Consider the following 26,234-nt stretch of genomic DNA (forward strand, 5'->3'; position numbering starts at 1 on the left):
CGGCAGGGGCGGCCCGCACCGGGTGTCTTGATGCTTAGGGGGTGACACCCGGAGTCCTGTGTTGCCGCCCCTGCCGCTGCAGTCAGTGCACATGTTGTGCAAGTTTGGGATTTTACACCCCCCGTGGCCGTCCCCGCTGACAACCTATGTGTGTCCCCCCCCCCCCCGGGGCCTTCCCCGGTGACAGGCAGGACTCAGGAGCAGCCCAGCTTCAGACCTCCGACCAGCCGGCGACCAGTATGCGGGCGCTAGGACCCAGCGGACACCGCACTGATATGCGGAAGTGACATCACTTCCGCATATACGCCGTGGTGTTCACTGAGTTCGGTGCGCCCGCATACTGGTCGCCGGCTGATACTGAGGTCTGAAGCTGGGCTGCTCCTGCCTGTCACCGGGGAAGGCCTGTGAGGTGAGGTGAGGGGGGGTAGGTTGTCAGCGGGGACGGCCACGGGGGGTGTAAAATCCCAAATTTGCACAACGAGTGAAGGGCACCTGTCACTATCTAACCTGGGGGGGATCCCTATTACTATCTAACCTAGGGGGTCCCTGTCACTAACTGGGGGTCGCTGTCACTATCTTACCTGGGGCAGTGGGGGGTCCCTGTCACTATCTAACCTGGGGTGTCCCTGTCACTATCTAACCTGGGGTGTCCCTGTCACTATCTAACCTGGGGTGTCCCTGTCACTATCTAACCTGGGGGGTCCCTGTCACTATCTAACCTGGGGGGTCCCTGTCACTATCTAACCTGGGGGGTCCCTGTCACTAACCTGGGGGTCGCTGTCACTATCTAACCTGGGGGGGTCCCTGTCACTATCTAACCTGGGGGGGTCCCTGTCACTATCTAACCTGGGGGGGTCCCAGTCACTAACTAACCTGGGGGGGTCCCAGTCACTAACTAACCTGGGGGTCACTGTCACTATCTAACCTGGGGGTCGCTGTCATTATCTAACCTGGGGGTCGCTGTCACTATCTAACCTGGGGGGGTCCCTGTCACTATCTAACCGGGGGTCGCAGTCACTAACTAACCTGGGGGTCGCTGTCACTATCTAACCTGGGGGGTCCCTGTCACTATCTAACTGGGGGTCGCTGTCACTAACTAACCTGGGGGTCGCTGTCACTATCTAACCTGGGGGGTTGCCGTCGCTGTCACTATCTAACCTGGGGGGTCGCTGTCACTATCTAACCTGGGGGGTCGCTGTCACTATCTAACCTGGGGGGTCGCTGTCACTATCTAACCTGGGGGGTCCCTATCACTATCTAACTGGGGGTCGCTGTCACTAACTAACCTGGGGGTCGCTGTCACTATCTAACCTGGGGGGTCGCTGTCACTATCTAACCTGGGGGGTCGCTGTCACTATCTAACCTGGGGGGTCGCTGTCACTATCTAACCTGGGGGGTCGCTGTCACTATCTAACCTGGGGGGTCGCTGTCACTATCTAACCTGGGGGGTCCCTGTCACTATCTAACCTGGGGGGTCCCTTTCACTAACCTGGGGGATCGCTGTCACTATCTAACCTGGGGGGTCCCTGTCACTATCTAAACGGGGGTCGCTGTCACTAACCTGGGGGTCGCTGTTACTAACCTGGGGGGTCCCTGTCACTGCCTAACCTGGGGGGTCCCTGTCACTGCCTAACCTGGGGGGTCCCTGTCACTGCCTAACCTGGGGGGTCCCTGTCACTGCCTAACCGGGGGTTGCTGTCACTAACCTGGGGGTCGCTGTCACTATCTAACCTGGGGGGTCCCTGTCACTATCTAACCTGGGGTCGCTGTCACTAACCTGGGGGTCCCTGTCACTATCTACCTGGGGGGTCCCTGTCACTATCTAACCTGGGGGGTCCCTGTCACTATCTAACCTGGGGGGTCCCTGTCACTATCTAACCTGGGGGGTCCCTGTCACTATCTAACCGGGGGTCGCTGTCACTAACCTGGGGGTCGCTGTCACTAACCTGGGGGTCGCTGTCACTAACCTGGGGGGTCGCTGTCACTATCTAACCGGGGGTCGCTGTCACTATCTAACCTGGGGGGTCCCTGTCACTATCTAACCTGGGGGGTCCCTGTCACTATCTAACCGGGGGTCGCTGTCACTATCTAACCTGGGGGGGTCCCTGTCACTATCTAACCTGGGGGGGGTCCCTGTCACTATCTAACCTGGGGGGGTCGCTGTCACTATCTAACCTGGGGGTCGCTGTCACTATCTAACCTGGGGGATCCCTGTCACTATCTAACTGGGGGTCGCTGTCACTATCTAACCTGGGGGGTCCCTGTCACTATCTAACCTGGGGGGTCCCTGTCACTATCTAACCTGGGGGGTCGCTGTCACTATCTAACCTGGGGGGTCGCTGTCACTACCTAACCTGGGGTTTCCTGTCACTATCTAACCTGGGGGTCGCTGTCACTATCTAACCTGGGGGTCGCTGTCACTATCTAACCTGGGGGTCACTGTCACTATCTAACCTGGGGGTCACTGTCACTATGTAACCTGGGGGGTCCCTGTCACTATCTAACCTGGGGGGTCCCTGTCACTATCTAACCTGGGGTGTCCCTGTCGCTGTCTAACCTGGGGGGGTCGCTGTCTAACCTGGGGGGGTCGCTGTCTAACTTGGGGGGGTCGCTGTCTAACCGGGGGGGTCGCTGTCTAACCGGGGGGGTCGCTGTCTAAACTGGGGGTCCCTGTCGCTATCTAAACTGGGGGTCCCTGTCACTATCTAGAATTCAAATATACCAGCACTCCAGCTTTCTCAAAGAATCACGCTCTTTTATTGATATTGGTAACCACACACGCCTTGAGAAAGGGGGACCCTGCGAGGCCCCGAAACAATTGTCGGTCATTTCTGTGGATATGTTAGCTCAATAAAAGAGCGTGATTCTTTGAGAAAGCTGGAGTGCTGGTATATTTGAATTCTGGACTTATACTTTGGTGGTTTGCCTATACCACAATACCAAGCACCCTACCAAAGATGGTGTGCCCAGTCACAACTTTTCCTGTTCCTGTCACTATCTAAACTGGGGGTTCATGTCACTACACAAACTGGGGGGCACCAGTCACTAGCTGAACTGGGGGGCACCAGTCACTAGCTAAACTGGGGGGCACCTGTCACTAGCTGAACTGGGGGGCACCTGTCACTACCTAAACTGGGGGGTACCTGTCACTACCTAAACTGGGGGGTACCTGTCACTAACTGAACTGGGGGGCTCCAGTCACTAATTGAGCTGGGGGGCTCCTGTAACTACTTAAACTGGGGGGCTCCTGGCACTACCTAAACTGTGGGGCACCTCTCACTACCTAAACTATCTAGGCCAGCCAGCCCAACATAACCACCAGCCAACCAGCCCAGAATCACTGGCAAAAAGGCCACAGCATCACCACCAGTCAGGCCAGCATTTACTTCAACCAGCCAGTCCAGCCACAGCATCACCGCCAGCCAGCCCAGCCACAGCATCACCGCCAGTCAGGCCACAGCATCACTGCCAGGCCTTTCAGCTCACACATCATCGCCAATCCAGACAAAAATAGTATTGCCAGCCAGGCACAGCAGCCAGTAGAGGAGAATTCAGAAGCCAGGTGAGAGGTGTCTACCATATTAATGGGGCATTTTGCCTATTTATTTGAAATGCTGTCTATTTATGTGCCTCATGACTGCTGAATTTGTCTTGTTGGTGGCCTCATGGTTACTGGATTTGTCTTTTTGGGGGCCTCATGATTTGTTGTGGGCCTCAAGATTGCTGAATTTGTCTTGCTGGGGGCCTCATGATTGCTGAATTTGTCTTGTTGGGGGACTCATAATTTATTGGGGGCCTCATGATTGCTGAATTTGACTTGTTGGGGGCCTCAAGATTGCTGAATTTGTCTTGTTGGGGGCCTCATGATTTGTTGGGGGCCTCAAGATTGCTGAATTTGTCTTGTTGGGGGCCTCATGATTGCTAACTGCGAGACTATGGGAAAAGCGGAATCAACCTCATATGAGACAATAGCATTGAGGCCTGGAACCCACTGAAAACCGCAAACGCAAAACGCAACCGCTAGCGTTTTGTCTGAGCGGTTTGCAAGCGGATTCATGCGCGTTTTTGGTCGTGTTTTGCAACATTGTATTTTTTTCCCGAGCGGGTGCCTAGCGTTTTGCGTTTTGCGTTTTTATCCTGATTGGTCCTGTGAATTATTTTTCATTTTGTTACAGTGTGCTGACCCGCAAAACGCTAGCAAAACCGCTCAGTTTAGGTTTTGCTGAGCGTTTCCGCTAGCGGTTCAATACTTTACATTGAAGCGCTAACGCTCCCAAAATGCTGCATGTCCTGCGTTTGCGTTTCTGAGAAACGCAAACGCTCCTGTGGAAGTTGCCCCATCCATTAACATTAGCCCATCGTTTTGGCAAACTGCTAGCGTATCGCAGTGCTGCCAAAACGCTGCCAAAAGCGCTCCTGTGGGTTCCAGCCCTAAAGGAGTTATCCGGGCAGTTTTAATAAAATTAACCGGGGGCTTCCTCCAGCCCCAAGCTCCCAGGACCTCCCTCGCCGCATCTCTGCTCTCAGCCGTTCGCCGGAGCTCCGACCCGGTCCCCGGCGATGATGTCAGAGCGACCTGGAGGTTGCTCTGTACTGCGCCTGCGCGATCGGCGCTGTCAATCACCGCCACGTGGGCTGGAGCGGACTGCGCAGGTGGTAGTAGTTCTTAGCCTCCGGCGAACGGCTGAGAGCAGAGATGCGGCGAGGGAGGTCCTGGGAGCTTGGGGTGTTCATTTTATTAAAACTGCCCGGATAACTCCTTTAAACCTACTTTTTTTTTTTTTTTTTTTAGCTTTTTAAAACAGAAAATAAAACTGGGGGGGTTTTAAAAAAAAAAAAAATACATTTTTCAGGAGTAGGATGGATGAAATTGTTTATCTTCACAGTTTATTTTCAACTTGGATTTTCCATAATGTTCATGTATGAGTTAAAATGTTTGTATTTAGTTTAAATTGCTGTTGGCACTTTGCGATAGATAAGTGAGTTTTCGCCACCACTGTCCTAATCTAATGTCCCACCATTGCTAAGTTCATGTAAACTAGTCTCCACCCGTGACCACACCCACATTTTGGTATATGACCACACACATTTTTTGCGCAACGTAGCCCCAATTACGGGGGGGGGGGCAGGGCTGTGGAGTCTGAGTCGAAGAGTCGGAGTCTGGGCAATTTTGGGCACCTGGAGTTGGAGTCGGAGTCGTTGATTTCATAAACTGAGGAGTCGGGTGATTTTGGTACAAAATCCACAGCCCTGTTAAGTATTAAGACTAAGGAGTCGGAGTTGAAGCTATTTTGGGTACCCGGAGTCGGAGTTGGAGTCGTGGTTTCATAAACTGAGGAGTCGGAAGATTTTTGTACCGACTCCACAGCCCGGCGGGGGGGGGGGGGGGGGGGGGGTGACTGTGGATAACCAGCACCGGGTGCCAAATACCCTAGGTACGCCACTGGAATGAGGCACAAATAATTCCAATAATTTGCATGTAAATTATCTTCAACCTCTTAGTAATAATTCTCCCTTAATCACTAATTGCATTTTGTTATTTACAGACAGGAAACGCCAAGTTACTCTGAGACAGCTGATATTTGATGAAACTGGCAATTCAGCTTTGTGCCCGGATGAAATACTGATCTCTGTTAACGTCCCTTTTACCAAAGAGGTATACTATATTTTATTATGTAAAGTGAACAAAATGAGCATGGTCATTGTAATACTACCTAGTGAATATACTGGCCACTTAACCACTTCCTGCAAAATGGACATTTATATGGAGCTGGGAAAAAAGGGCGCATGCCGCTAGTGGACAAAAAGGGCGCCGCCATTCACTCCCATAATAAATAGCGTTTAATGGGCGCCGAGTAGGAAAAAAGGGCGCCGGAGCTAAATAAAGTTTATAAACGGCGCCAGGAGCTAAATAAAGTTTACAAACGGCGCCCGGCGATGTTTAATGATTTATAACTGAACTTGTGGTGATTTACGTTTATAAAATGCACCCGTGCCGAATAACGTTTATGAAAATACTAAACATATTTATCTTATTTAAATAATTAAAACATTATTTAAAGTTTTATCCCTAACTGTTTGTAAAACATTATTATTCACAAAATAAAGCGATCAGTACGTAACGTAAATTGCAAAATATTTTTTGAATCCACAATTAGTAAAACATTATTATCCACATAATAAAGGGGGGTCTTAGGTTTAGGCACCAACAGGGGGGTCTTAGGTTTAGGCACCAATAGGGGGGTCTAGGGGTTAGGGGTAGGTACAGGGAGGGGTACTTAGGCAACAACAGGGGGGGTCTTAGGTTTAGGCACCAACAGGGGGGTCTTAGGTTTAGGCACCAACAGGGGGGTCTTAGGTTTAGGCATTAACAGGGGGGTCTTAGGTTTAGGCACCAACAGGGGGGTCTTAGGTTTAGGCACCAAGAGGGGGGTCTAGGGGTTAGGGGTAGGTACAGGGAGGGTTACTTAGGCACCAACAGGGGGGGTCTTAGGTTTAGGCACCAACAGGGGGGTCTTAGGTTTAGGCACCAACAGGGGGGTCTTAGGTTTAGGCACCAACAGGGGGGTCTTAGGTTTAGGCACCAACAGGGGGGTCTTAGGTTTAGGCACCAACAGGGGGGTCTTAGGTTTAGGCACCAACAGGGGGGTCTTAGGTTTAGGCACCAACAGGGGGGTCTTAGGTTTAGGCACCAATAGGGGGGTCTTAGGTTTAGGCACCAACAGGGGAGTCTAGGGGTTAGGGATAGGTACAGGTAGGGTTCTGTGTAAGAGTAGGCTTAGGTATAGTTTTAGTAAAATTTTAGTAATAATTACTAATGTATTACAACACTTATTACGAACGTAGTTATATTTATATCATCTTTATAAACAATATTTTCAGATTTTATTATAAGAACAAACCATAAATGACGGTTATTCACAATAATATACAATTATAACAATTAAACATATATTATTGGTTTTTTTATAAACGTAATTATAAGTTTAACTTTTGAAACAGGGAAGATTAACGTTTTCACAATTTCCGATTTCATAAACATTATTTAATGATTTATAATTTTGTTAAACATTATTTGTAAACGAAATATAGCACACTATATTTATAAACCCTATTAATGATTAATTATTATTTAGAGTTTACACCCCGCGCCCTTTTTGTCCAGGCGCCCTTTTTGTACGTACGCCATTTATATACCTTTAGTGGAAATTGGATTTTTATATATTTCTGGTTATTTTGCTGAAGTGCACATGCGCACACATTTGTTACCTCCAGCCCATGGCATGTAGTGGTTAAATGTACTACCCTTTTCCAACTTAATAGCCTTTCCGATTGTGGCTTGGGTAATGTTGTGGCTTGGGTAATGTTGGGGACCACCATAGTAAATACTAAAAGCCTGCAAATAAAACAAAGTTATATTTACCAGAGAAGCCTTGTTCCTGACTACTGGCGCCTGGCCCCGCGTGCTCTCTATCCGCAGAGAAAAATGCCAAACTATTTACTACAGTAAAAAGCGTGGCGTTTTTCTCTGGGGAGAGAGAGGAGGCGGCCCAGGCTATTACAGAGAAAATGGCGATGGTAACATATCGGTAATAAATATATATATATATATATATGTAGCTAAAAATAACCCTACTTTAACACTTAACCTTCCCACTACCAGTGCCTAAACTTAAAGAGAAACTGTAGCCAAGAATTGAACTTCATCCCAATCAGTAGCTGATACCCCCCTTTCCCATGAGAAATCTTTTCCTTTGCTCAAACGGATCATCAGGGGGCTCTGAATGACTTGTTGCATTGTGGGAAATAACAGCTGTTTCCAACTGCCAAAAAATGCATCATCTCTCTCCGCAGACATCACCTGCCAGCAATAAAGATGTTGCCATGTGATAAATGTCAGAATGTAAATCAGGGAGAGGAAAGATTTTACATTGAGCAAACATTGACTAAATCATTCAGAAATAATTATTGTAAAAATTAAGCACTTTTTTTCATTATTTTCACTGGAATTCCTTTTTAACCCCCAACTCCTAACCTTAACCACCCATCCCCCACGCCTAACTTTAATAAAAATAGGGGTTGTCTTTAGGCGGTTAAAGTGAACTGTGTGTGGGGGGAGGCCACACACACAGTTCACCTTAACCGCCTAAAGACAACCCCTCCCCCGCCCCCCGCCACCAATTGTCACAAAATAAATAAATAAAAATGGGAAAAACAATTTTTCAAGGGCATCCAAATTTCCACTCAATGCTGGTATTTCAGTGGGGGCCTATGGCAGCGCCCAAATTTCTGCCGCTAGCTGGTTCCCAAATTACACCTACTCTTACTCCTTGCAGAGACATGCAGTAGACAAATAATAAATTGATATTAACATATCTGCCTATTGTTAGAGTATATTTGCAATTTTGTAACTTCACCCATTTACCTAACTGAAGGAAAATTGAAAATAAAGATTTCTGCTGAAGTAGAATAGAAAAACCTCCCTTCAAGTCACTCATATTTAGGGCTAGTCTGTTTAAGCAGCCACTCTTGGAGAGGAAATATTTTCCACTTTATACATGGGAATCACTTTTCATACCAATCAATTCTGAATTAAAATGGCTTTCCCACTACATAAAACAAACATGCATGAGGTCAGCAGAGCATGTCATGGTTAAATGTCAAAGTCACAAGCATGGTCAGGACTGGCTGCTGACAGAACAGTATTCAGGTCACAGGTCAAGGTCATAACTGGCAGCTAGCAGAAGGTCAGGGTCAAGGGCTATGGTCAGGATTAGCAGCATGGGGTTATCTGCCTAGGAATGCACATTGGAGCTTTGAAAATTAAACAACATAGTGTGCTGTCTCAGAAGGTCTTAAATAGCCTTGGGGCTGAAATGCAGCAATTCCCCCATACTTGGGTTACAAAGCAGTGATCCATGCCACGCATGTGCCCAAGCGAATACTGGAGTAAGTGATAACATTGCATAATGGGTGTGGCACCAGACCAGAGAGTGAAAAAGAACAGAACAGAGTGGCCTTATGTGCATACCCCAGATAACCTCATGAGCTGGTTTATCCAGATAAGCATTTTGGACTGCCGTCCATACTCTGAATTCTGGCTATATAATTCTGCATGGGTAACAAGGGGTTACATAGTTAGTTTGGTTGAAAAAAGACATTTGTCCATTCAGTTAAACCCTGAAAAAAATGTACTCTCCTGAACCAGAAAATATCCCAATTGATCCATAGGCAAGTGGATCAAAATGTAAATTTTTGCCGTTTAAAAAAACTTTTTTCCTTTAAACTTTTAACATCGATTTTCTCAAAAACTGTAAAAGCTTTCTGAATTTTTTTTTTTAGCTGTTCCCACTATTCCACCTAACAAATTTGGTATGGGGGCTTTGAAATAACTGCGAAAGTCAGCGCCATTGACTTCAGTGTAAAAGTCAGAACTCAGAGTTTAGCGAATACTAAGAGACACAAAAATGTGAAAATCGGATCTCAGAACAGTTCCAATACCAAAAGCTTTTCCCTAATTAACCGGTTCAGCCTCACAGCTATTTTCACCTTAAAGGGAACCAGAGATGAACGTTTCACACAAAATAAACATATCAATCGATAGCTTGTAAAGAATAAATGCTCTACCTGATAATTTCGCCGCTCTGGTGTGACTTTTTTTTAGTGTTTTTTATCCATTATTGCTCCAGGATAAATCAAATATGGCCACGGCTCATATCCCTTCTGCTTCCGGGTTATGAGTTGTTCTGGATGTGCTGTCTAGAATAAATGAAACTAGGCTGCTATCTAGGCTATATGAGAAAGGCTGCTGCAGCCTTTCATCTGTGTGCTTTCATTTTGGTATGATGTGCAGGTGCCTGTAGGAAGTACATAGATCACACAGCAGCCACACTTGTCTGTTTCAGAGATTCTCTCTCAGCAGCAGCAGCCCCTCCCATGTCATCACAGCTCTCAGTATGCAAAGCAGGAAATCTGAGCCAGGAGGTGGCAGGCTTGGGCTTGAAAAGACTCCACAGAAGAGTGACTCAGCTATATTGATTCCAGGTCAAACCTAGACTGAGCCAGTCGGGGATTCTTATCACAGCTGATAATAGACTAATTAAGCAGATAAGAATGAAACTAAAAGCAGGGTAGGTGTTTACTGTTATGTTCCCACTGATAAATGTAATAAAATACATGAGGGTGCTTCGTCTCTGGTTCTCTTTAAGGACTGAAGCAATTTTCCCCTGTCAGCACTCCTTTCATTCATTCGCCAATAGCTTTATCACTACTCATCACACGTAAATTATCTAGATCTTGTTTTTTTCGCCACAAATTTGGCTTTTGGGGGGTGATATTTTTTTTAGTAGTTACTAAAATTTCTATGCATTTTAAAGGGAAAAAAACAAGAGAAAAAATGAAAAAATATGCTATTTCTCCAATTCCCGCCCTTATAGTTTTAAAATAAACAATGCTACTGAACATTTTACCCACACATTTTATCTGCCTATTTGTCGTGGTTATCACAAGATTTAAATGATGTCCCTAGTACATAGTATGTTGACACTATATTATTTGGAAATAAAGGTGCATTTTTTCTAAGTTGTGTTTTTTGTTTTCTCATTGCACACTACCAATGATTACAAGCCCTTATTTGCAAAAAACACCAGTAATACACCCTCATGACATACATATTTAAAAAGCTGAGTCCCTAAGGTAACTATTTAAGTATTCACTTTTCAATTCTGTCACTTTTGGTGTTTTTTACAAGTGTATTAGTTTGGTGCAGACTATATGAAAATAACAATTGCATTGCTTTTCATTTCATTTGCTGCTAAACCAAAATCACATCACATATGCCTAATCTCTCAAAGACCCCAAATACTATTCTCTTGCTTGCCCCGGTGAAAATGATACCCTATACACATAATGAGATTGCTTTTTGGCCACGCAATACTCATAAACCATGAGCAGCACTAATGCATTTTTCAAGGCCATTTTTTACACCAAAAATAATACAGTCATTCTTTCTTAGCAAAGCCCCTGGAGCCTACTCAGATATATTTTGAAACAATTGGACTTCTGCGGTTTTGCTAAAATGGAATCATAACTTGGAAAATTGTATTTTTTTTACATCTTTTTTTTACTTTGGCACTTGAAAAAAATCACATGACTTAGGCCTCAGTCCTAAAACACACCAAAATCTATTCTACAGCTCATCACGGTTAAAATTATACAACATATGCCTTACTTAGTTGTGACAATTCAGCCCCGCGATCCCGTCTAATCTGCTCCCGTTAGCGTACGCAGGAAGTACGGTGAACAGACGGACAATAAAGACTGGTTGCTGGATCGTCAGAAGAAGAAGGTTAATGTGACAGAGCATGCCAATCCAGTCTAATCTGCTCCCGTTAGCATACGCAGGAAGTACGGTGAGCAGACTGACGATAAAGATTGTTCGCACCGCTGCCGAAAATATGTAATGTGACAATCACTCACCAATCTCGTATTACTAGGCCACTTTTGCCATGCAGGTCTCATGCACTAGAGACTTCTGGAGGCAGATTCACTGTGTACGTAGTAAAGACTTAAGATTGGTTGGAGGTGCCCATACATGTACAATCCCGATTGTATGTACAATCAGTAACTACAAAAAATATTGATTTCGCGCTGGAAATCGGGTAATTTCACTGGCACCACTGTCCGTGTTGAATGGAGCGGACGGTCTCCAACTTAGCTACTCCTAAAAGGAAGAAACGGTTATTTACAACCTAGCTAGCCAATCAACAATTTATAAGAAAATAATAAAACAATGCGGTAGTATGACTCTGACTCTTCAGAGGGCAGATTCGTTGTAGCAACAATCAGATGACCAGAACAGGCACAAGACTGAACAATAAAATCATTAGTTTTATTCTAAAACTACATACACATACCTTATTTTAGCCCACAGTTAAATATTCCTGTCCGGCAGAACAGATTGGTTTGATAGAAAGAGAATAGATATGAAAAGAAACAGACTGTCTTATTGTACAGTTCAAATACCGTTATTGGTAGTCCATGTGGCAATCGCAAGTCTTTGGCGGAAAGTCCAAGATTGCGATTGCCATGCCTTTGTGAGAAATAATCCAAGAAATTCTGCCAGTGTCCAGGAGAGGAACTGTGTTAACCCCTGGCTTCCCTGATCTTTTTATAAACCAAGCCTTTTCCTATCTGCTGTCACTTTTTAATAGTCGCTACAGGGAATATTTTATACGGCTCTAACTACTCTATTAGGACGAATAAACGTTTATTCGTCACGTAGTAACAAATGGTTGTGTGTAGCAATCCATTATACCCAAGGTGCACTATTTTGTTGCACTAATTGTTGCAGAGCTATTGTTTGTTTGCATATTCCCAGGAGAGATTGGAATCAAACAAAGACCACAAATTACACCATCATAGAAGACTAATGCTGCATACACACTTGAGATAAAAGTCTCTGGAAAAGGCAAGATCACAGACCAATTTTACCCCCTTCCATGTAGTATGAGAGCCATACTCTACACAGTCTATTCTATGGAGCTGCACTCCCCATCAGATAAAATCTTTGCAAGATGCTGCACACAAAGATGCCCGTACACATTCAAAAGATCAGTATCTGCAAAAGATCTCTTCCTGCAATAGATCCATTCCTGCAAAATGCATTCATAGTCTATGAGATCTGCAGATCCTCATACACACCTTGTTTAATAGACTTCATCTGCATATCTGGCAATCATCTGCAGATCTGAAAATCCATCCTGGTGGATCTGATCTGCAGATGATTGCCTGTTAAACAAGGTGTGTATGATGATCTGTAGATCTCATAGACTATGAATGCATTTTGCAGGAATGGATCTATTGCAGGAAGAGATTTTTTGCAGATAATGATGTTTTGAGTGTGTACGGGCATCTTTGTGTGCAGCATCTTGCAAATATTTTATCTGATGGGGAGTGCAGCTCCATAGAATAGACTGTGTAGAGTATGGCTCTCATACTACATGGAAGGGGGTAAAATTGGTCTGTGATCTTGCCTTTTCCAGAGACTTTTATCTCAAGTGTGTATGCAGCATAACAACCAGGGATATTCAGCAGTAGGTATTTTGTGAGCTACCTTCTCATGTAGTGTTCCTGAAACTTTCCCAAGTTTCATTATTTGAAAATTACTTTTTTTTGTTTTGTTTTAAGTTGTATTGACTTAGTCTCTACTTATTTTTTATGTGACATGCATCCAAGCTTTAAAACACTGCAAAAGGAATTCTCACATTTGTCCTGGTTATAGCAAATCCAAATATGGCTAATTTGAATATATCACTTCTCTTCACAGTGATAACAAATACATTGGAACTTACCATTGGATGTCTTGCAGAATTAGAGAAAAGCCAGAGGCCATAAGTCAGGGGTCAGAATCCAAAGCAGATCCAAGAGTCAGAAGATGGGAGGTGGTCTGCAGAGTGGTTAATGTTCTCAGCTTGCAGCAGGGTCCAAAGTTCAATTTTGAACACCCCAAAAACATAGTGGTATGCCAAATGTGAGCTCCTTTGAGGGTCTGTAAGTTATAGGAAAGGGGGAAAAGGCCAGTCAAATGTCCAGGTTTAAAAAAAAAAAAAAAACATACAAAAAAAAGAAAACAAATAAAGGAAAAAAGGAAATCAGTAATCTGCAAGAGTATGGTATGCCCTAAAGCACTTGATAACACACAGTGCTGGGACTGAGGGACAATCTGGGCAAAAATACCTCGACTCACACCTTCTCTTGTGTTTCGCACACTCTGCATCTTAACAGGGGGGCTTTTTCACTTCATTGTGGGGATTAGTTCGGGGAAATGTCTCTCTTTCAGTCTAATGGTGTTCTCCAAATGAATAGGATCCTGTTGTGCGATTTGGCCAGGGTTATACATTAGGGACTTGTGGACTTGAATCTGAAACTCAAGAAAGGTCATCTGTTGTTCGGTTTTTGCTGTTGTTTTTTGATAGACCACATATGAATTGTGCATGGTCATCTGCAACAAGGTGGTTATCTTTTTGTACCATGCTTTCCTCCTTCTTATTAGCAAATAAGGCGCCAAGACTTGGTCTGCTAAGTCCACAGCTCCCATATTTTTTATTATAGTCGACTATGGCCTCTGGCTTTGTAGTTTCTTCCATTCTTGATGTGGCAAGAACTGTGGCCTCAGTGTGGATGGTAGATAGCATCATCACCTCCGGCTTGTCGTGGTACTTTATTGCCAGGAGCTCTTCACATCTGAGGGCGTAGGACTCTCCTCTGCATAGTTTTTTATTTACTACATGTGATGGGAGGCCTTTACAGTTTGCTCTCACTGTCCCACAAGCGCCAGACTGGACTGAGAAGAGGAACTTAAACAATGGCACACTCGTGTAAAAGTTGTCCAAGAAGACATGGTAGCCTTCGTGGAGAAGTGGATTTAATATGTCCACCACTATTTTCCCACTGGTGCCAATGTACTCAGGGCACCCAGCTAGCTGCAAAATGGAGTCTTTGCCTTCATACATTTTAAAGGTGAAGGTATAGCCAGTGCCACTCTCGCATGCCCTATACATTTTCACCCAACATCTTGCCCTCTTGCTTGGGATGCACTGTTTCATGGAAAGTCTCCCATGAAACGGTACCAGGGATTCGTCCACAGCAATTTCCCGGTGTGGGGTATACACATCCATGAACACTGCACTTAGGTGGGTCAACAGGGGTCTCAATTTAAACAGTCTGTCATGGGCAGGGTCGGTATGTTCCACACTTTGCGAGCTGTCATTTAGGTGGAAAAACTTTGACAACAGCTCAAAACGCTGCCTGCGCATTATTGCTGGATAGAGGGGTGCATTATGATAAAGGTCCCTGGACCAGTACATTTTTATCTGGGGCTTTGGGGTGATGCTCATGCTGAGCGTGAGGCCTACATAGGCTTTCATTTCGGGCACATTGGTGGGGTGCCATTTTCTGGTGATATAGCTGGTGGGGTGGTCAGCTAAAAATTGTAGAGCAAATAAATGAGTTTGCTCTACTAAATGCTGCCACATTGCCTCCGTCATAAAAAGCTGGAAAATGTCAATTGGTGCCTGATTGACAATAGGCACTGACACACCAGCAGTGGCTGTGAAGGGTGGGATGTTGGGCGCAGCATAATTAGGGGGTTCCCAGGTGCCATTTAGTATATGAAGCGGGTTCCCAGGTGCCATTTAGTATATGAAGCAGTACCTCCTGAACCAGTACCTCCTGTGGCTGCCCACTCTGTCTGCGCCTAGCTCCCCCTGGTGCACTGCTGCTAGCAGCAGCTGGGGTGCTCATGGAGCCCCCTGCTGTGGACAGTCATGATGGTCCCTCATCAGCGGACTCAGGACTCGGGTCCCTCCTCAAGCGGCGTGATGGCGGCCCTTCGCACTCTGAAGATGCAGACCTGAACCAGAGCCGGACGGAGGGAGCCAATTACTACCTGACTCATCCTCGCTCAGGGGCGTCACTAGCCCTATTTTAGGGGGGCCCGTGCCCCCAACATGTCCTGGGGTGCCCCCAATCTATTTCTAGGGGTGCCCCGGCGCCCGCTGTCCCCCCCCCCCTGGCCGCCTGCTGCCAGGCAGCCAGCAGTGTCAGACCTCGTTCAGCGTGCGACCACTAGTGCAGGCGCTAGGACCTAGCGGACACCGCACTGATATGCGGACGTGACATCACTTCCGCATATGCGGCGTGGTGCACCTAGCGCCCGCTCTAACTGGTCGCGTCACCCGCTGATCGAGGTCTGAAGCTGCTGCTGGCTGTCAGGTGCGGGGAGCGCCTGTCACTCACTACCTAACTGGGGGTCCTTGTCACTACCTAACCAGGGGGGCGCCTGTAACTACCTAACCTGGGGGGCACCTGTCACTCACTACCTAACCTGGGGGTTCCTGTCACTCACTACCTAACCTGGGGGTCCCTGTCACTCACTACCTAACCTGGGGGGTGCCTGTCGCTCACTACCTAACCTGGGGGTCCCTGTCACTCACTACCTAACCTGGGGGGCGCCTGCCACTCACTACCTAACCTGGGGGGCGCCCGTCGCTCACTACCTAACCTGGGCGTCCCTGTCACTCACTACCTAACCTGGGCGTCCCTGTCACTCACTACCTAACCTGGGGTCCCTGTCACTCACTACCTAACCTGGGGGTCCCTGTCACTCACTACCTAACCTGGGGGTCCCTGTCACTCACTACCTAACCTGGGGGGCGCCTGCCACTCACTACCTAACCTGGGGTTTCCTGTCATTCACTACCTAACCTGGGGTTTCCTGTCATTCACTACCTAACCTGGGGGTCCCTGTCACTCACTACCTAACCTGGGGGGCTCCTGTCACTCACTACCTAACCTGGGGGGTCCCTGTCACTCACTACCTAACCTGCGGGTCCCTGTCACTCACTACCTAACCTGTGGGTCCCTGTCACTCACTACCTTACCTGGGGGGGCACCTGTCACTCACTACCTAACCTGGGGTCCCTGTCACTCACTACCTAACCTGGGGGTCCCTGTCAATCACTACCTAAACTGGGGGGCTCCTGTCTCTACCTAAACTGGGGGCTCCAGTCACTACATACACTGGGGGGGTCCCTGTCACTACCTAAACTGGGGGGCACCTGTCACTATATACACTGGGGGGCACCTGTCACTATATACACTGGGGGGCTCCTGTTACTAAATGAGCTGGGGGGCTCCTGTCACTACCTGAACTAGGGGGCTCCTGTCACTACCTAAACTGGGGGACTACTGGCGCTACCTTAACTAGGGGCACCTGTCACTACCTAAACTATCCAGGCCAGCCAGCCAGCCCAGCATCACGACCAGCCAACCAGCCCAGAATCACTTCAAAAAGGCCACAGCATCACCAGTCAGGCTAGCATTTACTTCAACCAGCCAAGCACAGCTCAGCATTACCGCCAGCCAGGTCACAGCATCACTGCCAGCCAACCCGGCCACAGAATCACTGCCAGCCAGGCCACAGCATCACTGCCAGGCCTTTCAGCCCACACATCATCCCCAATCCAGCCAAAAACAGTATTGCCAGGCACAGCAGCCAGTAGAGGAGAATTCAGAAGCCAGGTGAGAGGTGTCTACCATATTAAGGGGGTATTCTGCCTATTTATGTGAAATGCTGTCTATTTATGTGCCTCATGACTGCTGAATTTGTCTTGTTGGGGGCCTCATGATTGCTGAATTTGTCTAGTTGGGGGCCTCACAATTGCTGAATTTGTCATGTTGGGGGCCTCATGATTGCTGAATTTGTCATGTTGGGGGCCTCATGATTGCTAACTGCGAGACTATGGAAAAAAGCTGAATCATCATCATATGAGACAATAACATTAAACTTACTTTTTTAGCTTTTTAAAACAGAAAATAAAACTGGGAGGTTCTAAAAAAAATGAATACATTTTTTTCAGGAGTAGTTTATTTTCAACTTGGATTTTCCATAATGTTCATGTATGAGTTAAAAAGTGTGTACAGTATTTAGTTTAAATTGCTGTTGCCACTTTGCGATAGATAAGTGACTTTTGGGTTGCAGTTTGGGCACTCGGCCTTCAAAAGGTTCACCACCACTGTCCTAATCTAATGTCCCACCATTGCTAAGTTCATGTAAATTTCTCTCCACCCGTGAGTGTGTACTGTGCCTTTACTGATTGTAAACCAGCTGTATTGTATGCTGATCCCTGCTACTTTCAGTATGTACAGTGTTAGCTGTAAAGCCTGGTGCACACATACAATTTTGATTAGTCAATTTTAGCTCTGTTCATCAAATTCATTGTCTGTTGGCCCACTTACTGCATGGGGGTGGTAAAATTGGTCAGTGAGTGAATTTTATGTGCGTATACATCTTTGATCTATGCCTATACTGATTGTAAATTATCTAAATAATGGACAGGGGGCTCCATCCAATATTTCGATGGGCAAGCCGTTATCTGTAGCTTACACCACTGCTAAGTTCATGTACATTTGGCCCCACCCATGGTCACGCCCACTCTCTGCATGGCCGTGCCCATTTTTTTGCCACGGCGCATATACCCCCCACCTAGTGCCCACAGGTCCCCCCGATCTCCATGGACCCTAGGAATGCCCCTGTCCTCGCTGCTATTCTGCTGAAGGATGGCGGCTGCCTCCACCACAGAATACAGCCTCCTCGCCATTATAAAGAGGGATAGGTGAAGATGAAAAATAGAAAGAGATAGAAATGTTTTTTTCTTAAAGTGACAGTTTTGGGTTTTTTTAGGGGGGGGGGGGGGGGGTTGTGGAGGGGGTAGAGAGGGAGTAGAGGGGGGTGGGAAAAGAAATAGAGTATAGATAGAAAAAGATAGAAAGAAAAAGATCTCAGTAGATCAGAGAGAAAAAATGGATAAGGAGAGGGAGAATCAGGGATTCAGGGCATTTATGGGGTTAAAAATTCAGGGATGGGGGGCAAATTTTATTAAAGAAATTGTCCTACCAGTTATCTGTTAGTCTGTCTCTCAGCTTCTGTCACCACAGAACAGTGATTGATCTGTGTGACAGGAGCGGAGAGACAGAGAGAGGGAAACCTTTTATTTATAAACATTATTAAGAATTCACATTGTTACTGGATGTAACTATGTGAATTCTATACTTCCTATTCACTGATTGGCTCAGAGGAGCGCTGGCTCCTCGTCATCATTCAGAGCGGCGTGTAAGCTGCCGGGCGCATGCTCTGTGTGCGCGCAAACGCGGAAGTAAGCCTGGACGGGCATTTGCGTCCGCATAGGCTTAAACCGCCGCTGTCTGGACGAGCTTACTCGTCCAGATAGGCTGAAGCGATTAAAATAAATGAAGCGAGAAGAAAAAAAAAACATATGAAATAATGAATTGTATGTATAGTATGGATAATCAATAGAATATTACTACAAAGAAAATAGTCTTATATTTTTGTTTTCAGGTATATAGCTTTTTGTATAGCATTGCATCATTCTATCATATTTGCAGTTTACAAACCACACTGTATTTTAAACTATGCAACAGAGCAGGGCTAATGACCCTTTCAACTTCCATGCAGTAAAAATCTTATCTGAAGCTGCCAGACACTGTTTCTTTGAAGTATAAGTGCCTTAGAAAACGGCAACCCAAGTTGGGTCAAAGAGTTTAGAGAAGCTCTTTTGCATAGATAACAAGTGAAGTTTCTTAACTCTTCCTGTACTGGAAACAATATGAGACTGGTTTCTGTGCTGCTAATGTTCTATTTCTTAGCTGTACTACACATACAATGTATTATTTCGGGAGTTTATTTTCACTTCAGACTCCCTTTACAGGTAGATAAAAATGGATCCTGGCAGTGACCTTGTGGAGATACGCATGCACCTTGAAAATGCATCACAACACAGTGAGTGTAAAAGGGCCTTAAAGAGAACCCGAGGTGGGTTTGAAGAATATTATCTGCATACAGAGGCTGGATCTGCCTATACAGCCCAGCCTCTGTTGCTATCCCAAACCCCCCTAAGGTCCCCCTGCACTCTGCAATCCCCCATAAATCACAGCCGTGCTGTGAGGCTGTGTTTACATCTGTAGTGTCAGTCTCGGCTGCTCCCCCGCCTCCTGCATAGCTCCGGTCCCTGCCCCCATCCCTTCCCTCCAATCAGCAGGGAGGGAAGGGATGCAGGCGGGGACCGGAGTTCTGCAGGAGGCGGGGAGAGCAGCAGACTGACACTATAGAGATAAACACAGCCAGCTCTGACAAGCTGTTTGTCAGCAGCGTGGCTGTGATTTATGAGGGATTGCAGAGTGCAGGGGGACCTTAGGGGGGTTTGGGATAGCAACAGAGGCTGGGCTGTATAGGCAGATCCAGCCTCTGTATGCAGATAACATTCTTCAAACCCACCTCGGGTTCTCTTTAAAGTGTATTTGAGATGGGGACAAAGTTGAGTTGTATTTACCTGGGGCTTCTTTCAGCCCCCTGTAGTCTTTCAGGTCCCTGTGTGTCCTCTGGGTCCCCTCCATTCGCCGTCACGCTATGTGCCTCCTCAATTGCACTTCAGTTACCCGGAGCGTTCTGCACATGTGCAGTTCAAATAGACTTGTAACTGCAATAATATCAAATATTTTGTTTGTTCCAGATGATGATGTCACACAGCCCCTCCTGCAATGGTGTATGAAACTGGTATGACTGGATAGTGCTGTGTTTGTACCCATTTGTGCTGCAAAAATCTTTTATAGCAGTATTCCACAACCCTGCCCTCAAGCCCCACCAACACTTCTTGGTTTGTATAAAGCCACAGAGGTAGTTAATCAGCTCTGCTGCAACACTTATTACTCCACCTGTGATTATGTGTGGTTTTCATGCAAAACATTTACTGTTGGTGGCCTGTGAGGACAGGGTTGGGGAACTCTGTTTTATAGGGTTTGGGATATTAAAGTTTTTTGTAACGAAGGTCAAAAGTTCACTCAACCTGCTAAAACAGTGTTCGCTGGGTGAACTGTTGACCTTTACAACAACTGTAATAGCTCAAAAACTATAAAAGATAGGACAATTAATTCTGCAGCACAAATACAACTACCACCCAACGCATCAGTTTCATGTCAATATGCTGTTGTAGGAGGCTGGGTGATGATACTGTCTAAAGAAAAAAATAATCACTATTGTCTTCCAAACAAAAGCAGCAAAAGTCTTATTTTTTGCAGCACGATTGGGCACAAATGTAGCACGGAAACATAATGACATTTTTATTTGTGCTGTAGGTCAGGCAACTTCAGTGAGCTAAATGTTTAGTATGTGGATTTCACCACTCCACATTCACAGCAGGATGAGGATTGTGCAGGATACAGGATCACTACTCCTGAAAAAGGTTACAGCAATGGCAAATTGCATGTTTTTGGGAGCTAGTAAAAAGGCAATTTTCTCAGTGAAGATTGATTTTCCCAAAAGTGATCTCATCCCTCTTCATGGTGCTTCATTTCTGTGTTAGAAACTGCAATCGTTTCTTACAGCCTTGTCCTTGCAGAAAACTATTCAAATAACTTTATTTTGCATATATTTAAAGAGGAACTCCAGTGAAAATAATGTAGTAAAAAAAGTGCTTCATTTTTTACCATAATTATGTATAAATGATTTAGTCAGTGTTTGCTCATTGTAAAATCTTTCCTCTCCCAGATTAACATTCTGACATTTATTACATGGTGACATTGTTACTGTGGGCAGGTTATTTAGCTGTTTCTAGCTGCTCTGTCTGTTAGACAGCTAATAACAGCTATTTCCTGTCTCTGAACATTGTTACATTGTGGCTGTTTGCCAGCAGTACCGCGGTCTTCAGAGCCTCTTGTGGGAGGGGTTTCAGCACAAAATCAGTCACACAGCGCCCCCTGATGGTCTGTTTGTGAAAATCATTGTCTTTCTCATGTAAAATGGGGTATCAGCTACTGATTGGGAAAAAGTTCAATTCTTGGTTGGAGTTTCTCTTTAAAATGAAGTACCAAAATGAGTAATTCTTATATTGTTTCTCTTATTTTATGGTTTTGCAGTGGGACTTTGTCTCTGGCTTCAGACAGGTGCAGCGATGGGGAAGTACGGCGCCTGCTGACATCGCTGCAATGAGAGTCATACTCAGAGAAGGCACAGATCTCATCATGTCTATGAACATTTACTATGGTGGCTCAGAGGCAGCCTGCATGTTTGCTAAGCATGTCAGTGACACGCTTGTCGGCAGGTATGTGGAAGAAGGGGAGGTTCAATATTCGCATGATAACCAGAAGACCTATGCTCCAAGTTAATGGATCTATGACTGTGTTGTCAGTTCCACTGTCTGATTTTGGTGTCTGCAGTCAGGCAAATAAAACAACCAAGCCTGTGAGATTTTGTGAGAGGGATGTAAATGTAGGAATCTCCTGTGGAAACCTCTGGGGCAACACCTACATAAATAACTGTCATTTTACGATAACAAAACTTTCTACATAGAATGTGTGCTTATATAAACACTCTATGCTACAGTAAGTATAAATCTAAGCAGTTCTGGTTCACAGTTACTTAACTAGGTCTCTGCAAAACTCATATTTACCCCATGGTGACTACTGTATAGATACCATGGGGTTTAAACACTAAATTTCAGTAACGTTTCTGTATGCAGGTATCGCATGGCAATTTTACTAAAACATATGCAAGGTACCTTACACGGATCTTGTAAATAGCGCATCTTGCAATTCCTATGCACATTGCTAGAGTAACACGTGTTATGCCAACAATGCGTTCGTTACCTAGATTATGTACTTTGCAGAAGTATATGTAAAATTGACATGTGCTGCCTACGCACAGCAATTTTACAGAAATATAGTGAATCGGGGTAGTGCTTTCACCTCACCTTTGTAGGTCTAAAGGGCTACTTTTAAATGGTCTTCATACAGTTTTGTTATTTTATGATTACTGTTCTCTTCTCACTATGTAGTGGTTGCTCCAGTTGTTTCCATGAGTCGTCAGGGTTGGTGTTATTACCTATTTATTCCTTGCAAAGTCACATAGGCATGGTTGCTTTTTTTTGTTTTTTTTTTTGCATTGCTTACTTAGGGAATTGGGGTTCATGCAACATGTGATTTTTGACATTCAGTTTTAGATCGACAACTTGCTGACTAAAGGCTCATATCGCGATCATGCTGTGAGCAGCCAATCAATGGATGAATCATAACTTTTTAATTCGAACCCAGCTGAAGCAAACCTGTTGTATTAGTTTTGGATAGCATGAATAAGGGATAGAACATGTGTCATGGTGTCTAATATGCGGGCAGCAATACAATCTGGCGAGGGTTTAAACTCTGCTCCAGTCTCCCAAAATGTATATGTTTACTCTTAGCTTTCTAAGTGAAGTGTGGTCCGGTGTTAGTTGAGGAGCAGAAATGCAGACATCAAGCCAACAAACGTTGATTCCGGTGATACCTTTAATGACTAACTGTACATGGTTTATTGCAAGCTTTCCAAACGTTACGTTTCTTTTTCAGGCATTATACAGAACTGGATCAGAACCATACAATCCAGTTCTGTATAATGCCTGAAGAAGAAACTTAAAGAGAAACCGTGACCAAGAATTGAACTTCATCCCAATCAGTAGCTGATACCTCCTTTTACATGAGAAATCTGTTCCTTTTCATTCACAAACTGATTATCAGGGGGCTCTGTATGGCTGATTTTGAGGTGAAACCCCTCCCACAAGAAACTCTGAGGACCATGGTCCTGGCAGTTTCCTGTCTGGGAACCTTGTTGCATTGTGGGAAATAGCTGTTTACAGCTGTTTCCAACTGCCAAAAAAGCAAGCAGCAGCTACATCATCAGCCAGCAATAAAAATGTCACCATGTAATAAATGTCAGATTTTAAATCAGGGATTTGAAAGATTTTACAATGGGAAAACACTGACTAAATCATATATACATAATTATTGTAAAAATGAAGCACTTTTTGTATTACATTATTTTCACTGGAGTTCTACTTTAACGTTTCGAAAGCTTGCAATCAACCATGTACAGTTAGTCATTAAAGGTATCACCGGAATCAACGATTGTTGGTTTGATGTCTGCATCTTAGCTTTCTAATAACTTCTTAAAAAGTATGCACAAGCTAACACCATGATATTAACATATAACATGCCACTCTCTATAGAGATCGAAGTGACTAGCACTGTCTAAGAGATAGAGATATGAGGGATAGGAGTTCATATATGAATATAACGCCTAGATGGGACTTTCAAAACAAAGCTCACTATTAATGGAGTTACTCTTCACGCCCTTATTACCAATCACGACTTAACTATGACAACTGAAACCCCACTCAAAAGTGTACAGTGCTAGAAAATGAGAGCCCTAAACCCAATATTTTTCTTACCACAGTACATTAGGTAAATCTTCTTCCTGTCAGCTGCTTCCATGCACATGCTGGGCGTTTGCCAACTGTTAGCACAGGAAGTAGAAAGGCAGTCACTGTATTGTGTCACATCTGAGTATGGCCGCACACAGAACCATGTCAGCACAGATCGCAGAGGTTTTAGGGGCTATTGTTATGTCCCCACTGGCTTCACAAAACTTTTTTTGTTAAAAAAGGAACTCTGCTTCAATAAAAATTCTAGTTTGCAAAATTTCTGCTCTCGTCTTTAATACTTACTTTCAAATATGAATATTGCTGCATTAAGAGAGTTATGTCTCAGTTCATTACAGCTGATGGATATAACTTCTGTTACAGACGATGGAATGAGTCAATGCTGGATGAAGCATGCAAGTTATTCCTGGAAGAGGTTCCAATTCAGGAAGCAGTCTTTGGTGACATGGTGGAATATGAAAGAACACTGGCTATTAGTTTCCTTTTCCAATTCTACCTTCAAGTGTCAAATGAACTGAAGGCGATGAATTTTCCACACACGGACACATTTGTAAGTCTTATTCTGCGTCTTTATGATTTAAAGCTTAATAATTATGATGCTGATTATTATTATCATTATTTTAGTACTGTATTTATATAGCACGGACATCTTCTACAGCACTGTACAAAGTATATTGTCTTGTAACTTAACTGTCCCTCAGAGGGGATCACAATCTAATTCCCACCATAGTCATATGTCCATGTATGTATCGTGTAGTGTATGTATCGTAGTCTAGGGCCAATTTAGAGGGAAGACAATTAACTTATCTGTATGTTTTTGGGATGTGGAAGGAAACTGGAGTGCCCTAGGAAAGCCACCTAGACACGGGGAGAACGTACAAACTCTGTGCAATAGGGAGAAATGGCAGCGCATCCAAAACCAGGCTGCATCTAAATAATTTAACAGCAAGAGGTGTGCAGAAACTCTTAAAGGCATAATCGCACCCAATTGAGCCTTCCTTGTCCCCTCTTGGTCCCCTCCTTCCAGTGCTGTCACTCTGTTTCATGTATTTGACCAATTGGTTGAATATGCCTTTGGGGACCGTCAGAAGGCTTCAGGAGTGCTAGTGTCCCATAGAGCTCCCATGACGGGTGTATCTGTACTGTCAGAATTACGTCCCTTCAGTATTCTAAAGCCCAATCTACACGATACGATTCTTTGTGCGATTCAATTACAAATGTATTTACGATCCGATTAAATCCGACATGTCCGATCGGGTTTCGATTCAATTAGATTTGCAAAACAATGGCAAATTGAATTGAATCGAATCTCGATCGGACATGTCGAATTTAATCGGATCGTAAATAGAATCGTAATCGAATCGCACAAAGAATCGGATCGTGTAGATGGGGCTTAAGGCCTATTCTTGAGGGAATGTGCTTTTGTAATGTATATATGGGTGGATTATCTGCGCAGATAATGTTCTGGTTAGGGACTTCCATTTTGGGACTTTGGCATTGCAAACTATGCTGCCTCTGTTTATTAGTTTATAAACCTTTGCTTTTATTCTCATGTAATCATGTCTGTTGCTCATGTAATGTTTCTATGTTGCATCTTGTTTTACACTTACACTAGGTGTGATGCTAGATTAGCCTTTGCTAGTGGTTTTCTTCTGTCATGTGGGTGACACTGTTAATGCTATACTTTTCCTCATAACTTGAGAACTTTTTCCTTTAGCTCTATTTAAATTCCGTAGGTGTGTAGCGTTGCATTAAACTTTTTCTTTTTGGTCTATGATTCAGGAGCCCCGATTAACACACACAACAATCAGCAATAACTCAAGCAAAGAGCTGCATCCGAGAACCTCCAATGGTGTACACTCTAACAGTGTAGGTATTTATGTGCGAGTAAACCATATCATTGTAATCAATTTTGTACAGTACATGGCCAGTGGAATTCCAGCAAAAATCACAATGGTTTTCAGAACAAAACTGCAAAGGATTTTGTCTTTCTTGATTACAACGACTGCTATGACTATGATTCACTTTTTTTGTCCAATCTTACCATTCCTATGTAATATGACGGAGTGCCCAAAGTATCCATTAAATATATTCACTCACTGCATAGTTTTAGTAAGATTGAACAAAAAAGGATTGGATCATTGGTAGGCACCTGTTTGTTTACCAGTCTCACAATTGTAGCTATCTAGCCTTGTTCTACCAAGTTAAGTAATACAATCACAGTTTCCATGGGATGCCCAGAAGACTGCTATAAGACTCTGCTCAAATATAGATGCTTAATGTCGATGTGAACGCTGTCCTTTGACCCATTTCTGAATTTTCATTAGTGTTCTCCTGCCACTCACACGACAATGTGCATCCAATGTCGGTGTATTTAGCCTAAAATTTAAAAAATTGAACTTGCTGTCT

General features: G+C 44.7%; 1 protein-coding gene across 2 annotated transcripts in view; it reads left to right on the top strand.

Moving 5' to 3' along the window:
• The window catches only part of LOC137525754 (aldehyde oxidase-like), a 198,810-nt gene that overhangs the window by 82,386 nt on the left and 90,190 nt on the right, over positions 1-26,234 (top strand). For both annotated transcript variants that reach the window (XM_068246947.1, XM_068246948.1), the window contains exons 7-10: positions 5,547-5,656; positions 21,493-21,677; positions 24,189-24,375; positions 25,608-25,694. In XM_068246947.1, the coding sequence (XP_068103048.1) occupies positions 5,547-5,656; positions 21,493-21,677; positions 24,189-24,375; positions 25,608-25,694 (569 nt within the window). The remainder of the gene's footprint in view (positions 1-5,546; positions 5,657-21,492; positions 21,678-24,188; positions 24,376-25,607; positions 25,695-26,234) is intronic.

This window comes from Hyperolius riggenbachi, chromosome 7, assembly GCF_040937935.1.
Source record: "Hyperolius riggenbachi isolate aHypRig1 chromosome 7, aHypRig1.pri, whole genome shotgun sequence".
In the NCBI taxonomy this organism is placed as follows: domain Eukaryota; kingdom Metazoa; phylum Chordata; class Amphibia; order Anura; family Hyperoliidae; genus Hyperolius; species Hyperolius riggenbachi.